General features: G+C 38.4%; 1 protein-coding gene across 1 annotated transcript in view; it reads left to right on the top strand.

The window, feature by feature from the left end:
• Positions 1 to 9,134, top strand: part of PPA2 (inorganic pyrophosphatase 2) — a 157,938-nt gene that overhangs the window by 144,814 nt on the left and 3,990 nt on the right. Inside the window, exon 9 of the mRNA XM_007948299.2 lies at positions 2,229 to 2,314. Coding sequence (XP_007946490.2) covers positions 2,229 to 2,314 — 86 coding nt within the window. The remainder of the gene's footprint in view (positions 1 to 2,228; positions 2,315 to 9,134) is intronic.

Here is a 9,134-nt window from a genome sequence, read left to right on the forward strand (position 1 = left end):
TTTTTTTTTTTTTTTTTGGTTTTGGTTTTGGTCTACATGTGACTTTGGTGCTGTTGGTTCTGGGTGTGATTTCCTGTTACTATTGGTGTGATTGGTCACACATGCGAGTCCTCTGTAGTTAGGCTTGTATGTCTTCTCATAGAGCATTGCCTGGAGGTGGGAGAGCAAGTTCTTTCCCTGATATTGGGTGAGGTGTTGGGTAGTCAGGGTCCATCCACAGACCTTGTCATACCATGAGGTCCTTCCAGGTTGATGATAGCAATTGTGTTTGCTGGAGATCAATAAATCTCCGTAGTCACTGTGAGAGAGTACTATACAAATGAGCAGGCTAGGCCCTCTGTGCATAAATTAGCATTTCAGTAGGTGCTGGGAATCAAGCAGTGTCAGTACAAGTATGTTTGACCTGCAAGAACTATCTCTGTATGAGATGAGTAATGTTGTAGCTGTGCAGATGGTAGATGAGGGCACTAAGATCTCCTGCTTGTCATTTGGCAGAGATACAGATGGTGCCTCTCAGAATATGATTGGCATTGCTGATGAGGTGATGTGTCTGTCTTTCTGTTCACTAGGTATAGGTACAGTGAGTATTCTTGCCATTCACTGGGTTATGGACACTGTGGTTGTATGCTACCAGTTGCTGGGTGGTCAAAGTAGGGGTGCACAGGTCACCAGTTGCCAGGCATGGGAACTTGTGCTGCTAGTCACTGGGTGGGGTAGCATGGGAGCACTTGCTGCTGATTACTGGGTGGAGGGGGGAGGAAGGGACACACACTGCCAGACTGGCAGCACATGAACATGTGCTGCCCATTGCTAGTCTGGCAGTGTGTGAGGGTATGCCGCCAATCACCAGAGTGGTAGGGTGCATGCCACCAACTGAAAATATGGCAGCATGAGAGTTTGTACTTCCAATTGCCAGTTTTGTGCTAGAGGAGTGTGTACCACCTATCATCAAGGGGATGGCGAGGCAGAGGAGGGCATGCAGGGTAGACATGCACTGCTTGTCACTGATCTGGCTGAACAAGAGCATATGTCACAGGTCATTAGTCCTGCATCATAAGGGCACATATTGCTATTTGCCGATCTGGTAGCACAGAAGTGTGTACTTCCGATCACCCGGTGGGTGGAGTGGCGGTGGGGTTGGGTAGGTATGCACCGCCACTCCCCAGTTTGGTGGCACAGGAGATGTGCTACAGATCACTGTGTGGAGAGGTGGCAGCAGGTGGGTTGCCACTGGTTTCTGAGCAGGTAGGGTGGTGGAGCATACAGGAAGGACCTATATAACAACAGGGTATATAGGAAGGTCCTGAGACATACAGGTAGATCACAGGAAAGTGGCGGGAGTAGAAGTGTGCTATTCTGGTCACCATTGTGGGCCCCAGGGCACTCCTTGTAGAGTACAGCCAGTGATCAAGATCTGGCCCTGACCAAATGTAAGGAGGGGTGCCTGTCCAGAGTCTAGTCAGGTGGAGAATCTCTAGCTGACACTCTATTAATGCTCTACTTTGTGGGTGCCACCCACCTACATGATCAGGGACCTTTGCTGGTGAATAGTTCTGTCCCTTTTTTCTAGCTCCCTCCCTGTTCTGTGATTACTTGGATCCCTAGAGCTGCTATACTTTCCCTCCTTAGAGCCAGTTCATGTCTGCTCATCTTGCTTCACTCCACATTTGTCTACACAATATCTGTCTCTCTTAGGAATTTTGTGAAGTTGCCTTCCTGTGCTTCTCACCCAGGAACACTGCTCACTTTGTCTCAAGATGGCCACACTGTGCTGGGCCAGCTGGCAGGGTCCTTATGATCCACACATCTCCTCATTTGCTGTTTTCTTTGAGTTTCTCATTAAATTCAGTGCTCAATCTAATTCTTCATCCTTCACCATGCTGCTCAGGGTTCCAAAATTGTCATCTGTATCTGTTTCATTTGGTTTCTTGCATCTTTCTGTTGGGGGACAGCATGGTGTGTCTAAGTCACCATCTTCAAAATTATTGCCATTATATTCCATTTTATAGATGAAAAAACTGAGGGTTAGTAGAATATTAAAAAGTTCCCAAATCACAAAACTGGTAAGTGAGGAAGCCAGAATTTATACTCAGGATGGCCTGACTTCAGAGCTCATGCTTTTAATATTTAGACTGTGATAGCTGTAATAGTTCTGTGTTTATAAGAGAATTGACAGACTGAAGAAATTAACATTATGATTGCTATATCTTTTTTTGGTTTGTAATTAGACTTTTGCCCTTGAAGTTATTAAATCTACTCATGAATGTTGGAAAGCATTGCTTATGAAGAAGTGTGATGGAGGGTCTATAAATTGGTAAGAATTTATGTTTTCTATGTAATGCTATTTTATTATTAATTGGTAATAAATAACCATATAATGTCACTCAGATTTTTCTTTTTAAGAGAAATATATATATATATATATTTCTTTTTTCATTTACAAAATACTTACAGAACTCCTATTCAAAAAATATTACTGAATGTTGGACATTTTGATGCTGTGAAATGAGACGAGAGAAAGTAGAAATGGTTATGTTTCTCAAGGGACTGATGAGTAAACAGACATTTAATTGTAAGACACTGTTATAGGTGCAAAGGTTGAGTAAAGAACATTAGTGATTTTCAACATGCAAACATTTGGTTATTTTATTTAACATCATTTCTTGTTAAGAACAGTAAAAGCTATCTTGTTCAACATGATCTGAACCATTACTTAATTGATTAAGGTGAGTCAAACAATTGTTATTTTAATTTAAAATTGAAATGTACATTCATTTGCCAATCTTTGCATATAGCTCTGAGACCTTTTTTTATGAGTGTGAGCTTGCTAATGGAATTTCACATCACCTTTCTTACTATAAACTAGTTTCAATTTCAGTATTTGGCCAGGACTTTAAAGGTCCTGTAATATGACTTAAAATCTAGCACTTAAAAACCCTTGTAGATTGTTTTTGTAGTCTTTTACAGTTTTCTCACCCACACATATATGACACCACGTTTTCATAGTGGTTCACCTTTATCGAGGTTTCTTAGGGCATTCTATTTAGCGTTCATATAACAATTCTACTTCCATACTCCTTTCATTGGTGTACATAATTGCTGCTTAAAATATGAAATTATAGTAATAATTACAACTGACATAAACAGGTTTAGGACTAAAATCAATTGATTCTTGGTAAGCCTAACTGTTGAGAGAAAAAGCACATAGTCCTTTTGGAGAGTAGAGTGTTACCTAACTTCATTTCCCATTCCAGAGTCAGGAGAAATTCCATTCATTCTTTCACCAATTGCTGATTGAGGGTCTACTGCCAGGCTCCGTGCAGTAGATACTAGGTATACTATTGTGAATATAATTATTAGACTCCTTGCCCTCTCAGAGCATGAAGTCTGAGAAGGAAGAGAGACATTAAAGAAATAATTAGAATAAAGTCATGAGACAAAATAAGGAATTAATCTTAAGAAATCTTTTTATCCAAGCCATGGAGAAGGGCCATCAACATGAATGCTTTGGCACTATACCTTCAGATTCCATTTATCTTGCTAGGTGATGAAACTGTCAAAACTTTGGTCTTTGTTCCCTTTTTTCTACTTCTTATGAAGATTGTTACCCTCTTTTTGTTATCATAGTCTTAAAATTTAGGTAATTTTTATAATTTAAATAATATGATTTATTACCAACCAACTCAAAACCAAAGCCACTACTGTCAAGTCAATTCTGACTAATAGTGACCCTATGAAGCATAGTAGAACTTCCCTATAGGGTTTCCAAGGCTATAAATTTTTATGGAAGCAGACTGCCACATCTTTTTCCTGTGAAGTCGATAGTGGATTCAAACTGCCATACTTTTGTTTCACAGCTGAGCACTTTAACCACTGCACCACCAGGTCTTTTATTAACAACAGAGCCAGATAATTAAATGTTCTATAGTCCTTACTACCCTAGTAACTGCTATTTCTTATGGTCTAGAAGTCAGATATTAATATTATGAGCCCCTCCAAAAAGAATTCTCGTATCATCCAAGGAAATATTTACTTGCTATTTGCTTTCTTATTATTTGCTTCCTAATCATACTTTCTGAAAAGCATGTACTAATCCTTTATGGTACTTGAATCCCAGGTTGTTTCATTTATGCAGCTAGAGACCACCTCTTTGGTTAGATTATTTACAGGCTGATGATAGCCTTCCTTCTTGCTATTTCTTACTCTGTTTACTCTGAAAGTAGCTTTATTTCTAAGCTTTGTAGTCATTTTGCTATATCCTCTTGTTGTTGTTATGTGCCATCAAGTCGGACCCAACTCATCGCGACCCCTCCTTGGGTTTCAGAGGTGGTATCACTACAGAAGTAGATGACCCAACCTTCCTTCTGAGGAGTGGCTGGTGGGTTTGAACCACCAGCCTTCTGGTTAGCAGTCAAGTGCCTTAGGCACTATGCTACCAGAGCTCCTTATCCTCTTAGGTAATGATAACATGCTTTGACCTCTATACTGTGTTCCAAGGACCTCTGGTGGCATTGTGGTTAAGGCATCAGGCTGCTAACCAAAAGATTGATGGTTCAAACCTGCCAGTTGCTCTGTGGGAGAAGGACAAGGGCCAGTGTGCTTCCGTAAAGATTTGCAGTCTTAGAAACTCTCTGGGGGACACTGTGAGTCAGAATCATCTTGATAGTGGTGGATTTTCATGCACTTTCCTAAGTGTTTATATATATTATCAATGAATACTCACAAAAGCCTTATAAGATATGTATCATGGTTATCTCCATTTTACATTAGGAATTTCAGGCACAGAGAACTTAAGTAACCTAAAGTCACAGTGATTGATGAAGCTAGGATTTAAACCCAGATTCCAGAACCCTACCTCTTAAACAGGTGTACTCTACAACCTCTTCTACATTTTTAAGAAATACAACAAAATAATATCTAAGTTAAGAATTTTCAGGATATGAATTCAAGGATATGCATCTAGATGTTATTGTTGTTGTTATGTGCCGTCGAGTCGGCCCTGACTCATAGCGACCCCTCCTTGGGTTTCCAAGGCAGTATCACTACGGAAGTAGGTTTGCCCAACCTTCCTTCCGAGGAGTGGCTGGTGGGTTTGAACTGCCAGCCTTCTGGTTAGCAGTCAAGTGCTTTAGCCACTATGCTACCAGATAGGAAGTCAAAATCTCTTCAGAATTTTAACTAATTTTTGTCACTTTTTCTTTATTATTACTATTTAATTTGTAAAATGGGAGCTCTGGTGGTATAATGCCTAAGGCATTTGACTGCTAACCAGAAGGCTGGCGGTTCAAACCCACCAGCCACTCCTTGGAAGGAAGGTTGGGTAATCTACTTCCGACCCAAGGGCAGTGAGTTGAATTTGTAAAATATATTCAAAATTGTTAAATTTTTATTTCTTCTGCCTTCACACAATACAACCCCCCTCCTCCATTTTTTTACCATGTTGCCCACTTGTTTCAGTTTTTAAAAAACCAAACCCAAACTCACTGCTGTTGAGTCAGTCCTGACTCATAGCGACTCCTCCTTGGGGTTCCAAGGCGATATCTCTATGGAAGTAGATTGCCCAGTCTTCCTTCTGAGGAATGGCTGGTAGGTTTGAATCACCAGCCTTCTGGTTAGCAGTCAAATTAAGTTCATATTATTTATCACAGTGGTTCTGTCACTCAGTGTGTGTGTTTTTAGCATTACCGTTACCTTGGGAAATTGTTAGAAAATGCGATGCATTTTTCTCCTCTCTAAACCTAGTGAATTAGGATCTCTGCAGGGGTTGGGGTCTAAGTATGTACAAGTTTTAAAAGTTTCCGAGGTGATTCTGATTAGCCTCTCTTCTTAAGAACCACTGATAAAATCCAAACTTCTCATGGAAGAGGGAACAAGGCCTTTCAAGATTTGGCCTGTTATCTGTCTAGCCTTGGATTCTATCATTTCTTGACTCTTATTTCATGTTCCAGAACCTTGGAACTACTTGTTACTTCTCACATGACATTCATTATCTTACTGATCTTTAGGTCTTTACTCATTCTGCTTACTTTGCCATAGTTATGCTCTTATTTCTTGAGCTGGCTACCTTGCTTATTTTTCAAGACTTCAGTTTTGTCTTCACCTTCTCTATGCAACTTTCCTATATACCCCTGCCCAAAACCTTGGTCTTTGTTCCCTTTTTTCTACTTCTTATGAAGATTGTTACCCTCTTTTTGTTATTGAAGTCTTAAATTCCCAGTCCTCTCTTTATTTCTTGCCCCCCATATACTTCTATCGTTGCATTTACCACAGTTATATTAAATAATTGGTCTACATATCTGTCTACTCTAAAGTATAAGTTCCTTGTGAACAGATGAATAAAGATGCTCTGGTGGTGTAGTGCCTAAGGCATTTGATTGCTAACCAGAAGGCTGGTGGTTCAAACCCACCAGCCTCTCCTTGGAAGGAAGATTGGATCTATTTTCATAGTGAAACCTCCTCAGAAACTCAAAGAAGGGTCGCTATGAGTCAAATTGACTCGACAGCAGTGAGTTTGGTTTTGGTTTATTCACCTTTACACTCCTAATGTCTGGCATACAGTAGCCACTCAATAAATATTTGTTGGAGTAGATTGTTTAATATTTTAAAGCCAACAAATATGTTAATTTTTAAAAAGTCTAGGTGGTGACTCTTTTGTTTCCAGAGGTGCGGCATTTATGAAATTCATTAATTGATATTTTAGTAATTTTGTTTCTCCTAATGAATTATTTAAGGGACTGTGGTGGTGCAGTTCCTAAGTCATTTTTGACTGCTAACCAGAAGATTGGAGGTTCAAACCCACCAGGCACTCTGCAGAAGGAAGATGAGGCAAACTACTTCCATTAAAAATCGGAAACCCATTGGGGGGGTCACTGTGAGTCAGAATCTACTTGATGGCAATGAGTTTGGTTTTTTTGGTTTAATGAATTATTTTGGTTGAAACTGTTACTCTCTTTCTCACTGCTTAAGGAGCTCTGGTAGCCTAAGGCACTTGACTGCTAACCAGAAGGCTGGTGGTTTAAACCCACCAGCCACTCCTCGGAAGGAAGGTTGGGCAATCTGCTTCTGTAGTGATACCACCTTGGAAACCCATGGAGGGGTCCTATGAGTTGGGTCCAACTCGACAGCACATAGCAACAACAATACAACAGTATTTACTAAAGAGCTGTATATTCTTTTAGTAGTAAAAGATTTCATCATTTCTTTTCTTAACTAAGAAAACTTTAAACTCCATTCTAGGAGTATATGTATTTTTACCGTTTGAATTTACTCTCCAGTGCCTCTCATCCTTTCTTCAACTACTATCTCTTCAGTCACCTTATTTATAAGAAATAAAAAAAAAATGTACTGTTCAGTTTATTATATTTCACTAACCATAATTTATTCTTCAATCAATATGTATTCTCAATTTTTCAAGTTTTAATTGATTCTTGAATGCTCTTTCTGTTATAAAACTGCTTTAATTCAGTTATTTATCATGTCTTTATTCCTAAATTGGTTTTTATTACAACCATTCTTCTGTTTAATATATTCTATATAGTACTACCAGAACTATTTTTCAAAAGTACAAATGTAATTATATCATTTTTATGCTTAAAAACTTCTTGTGCCTTCCTTCAATTGGAGGATTTAATTAAATTCTTCTGTGCATTAAACAGTATGTTCAAGCCCACTTTTCAGTCTCATATTCTATCCCCTCTCATCACACTGTCTCTCTTTCATGTGCTCCTATTCATTCTTCAAGAAGAAGTTTAGATGTCACCTCACCAAAGAGTTTTCATTTCCTCTAGGCAGAATTAACTATACTCTCAGCTGTGTCCTCATACCACTTTTGCACATAACTTCCAGGTAGAAGTTTGCTTGATTTGTTATTTTTATGCTCTAAATTGAATTTGTACCTTAGCACTTAGTAACAGGATTTGATGTATAGTAAGTAGTTAAAACATGTTTACTGAATGAAGAAATATAGTCAGTAGATACTTACAAATTGTTTAGGTCTTGAAGTTGTTTCTTTTTACCTTCCCAGAGGAAGATGTATTTAATCTGGTACTTTCAATATAGTCAAAGCTCCAGTTCTATTAGCTCTGTCACTTTGTTATACAAATTCTGAAGGTCCAAAATAATTGCCATCCTCATCTCTAAACTTTTTTGCCTTTTTTCTTGACTGCTTTGCTTGAGACTGAAAAGCCTTGACAAATTTTGTCCAGGCCACTGTCTTTGAAGATTCTTGTCAGTGTGGACCTTTGTCTAATTTGACATTATTTTGAAGAAATAACAATCTACTTCTGTAGTGATACTACCTTGGAAACCCAAGGAGGGGTCACTATGAGTGGGTCCGACTCAACAGCACATAACAACAACACTGCTGGCCCTATGAATTTCATCTTTTATTTGTTTATTTGGTGTTTGGTTATTATGTGAAGGTAATTTTCTCTATTTATTTTTATTTATTCAAATATTTTACACTATTATCTATTTATTGCTATACCTTTTTATTATTTTTGAATGTAATTTGGGTTTGTTGTGTACAAGCACTTTTGATATGGCTAACCCCTTGCTGTAATATCATTTCTGCTTATTTTGATCAACAAGGTTGTATATATATCTATGTAACATTTATAAAGGGGGAGCTCTGGTTAGCGTAGTGCCTAAGGCACTGGACTGCTAACCAGAAGGCTGGCCGTTCAAACCCACCAGCCACTCCTCAGAAGGAAGATGGAGCAATCTACTTCCGTAGTAATACTGCCCAAGGAGGGGTTGTTATGAATCGGGTCCAACTTGACAGCACATAACAACACCATTTATAAATTTAGAACAAAATATTTTAGAATCTTATAAAAATGAAAGGAAAATATTCTTTTTTAGCAATCAATTTTAGTCTCATTTATAATAAGTACACCAGTTTAGTCATCCCTCCATTAAGTGATTCTACTTCTTTTTCTCTTGTAGGCCATAGTCAGACTTTGAGATCTAAAATGAACCTTAGAGATCATAAACTCCATGGTTCAATAAATCTAAATAATTTTTAAACAATCAATTGTATATGAGGTCCAGTTCAGGGAAAATTGAAAGGTTTCATTGCATTTTCAAACATTTAAAATACAAATAAGTTCATTAAATCCCAGGGAAAGTTATAT

The sequence above is a fragment of the Orycteropus afer genome, unplaced genomic scaffold (assembly GCF_000298275.1).
Source record: "Orycteropus afer afer isolate SDZICR_OR568_19922 unplaced genomic scaffold, OryAfe1.0 scaffold00211, whole genome shotgun sequence".
Lineage (NCBI taxonomy): Eukaryota > Metazoa > Chordata > Mammalia > Tubulidentata > Orycteropodidae > Orycteropus > Orycteropus afer.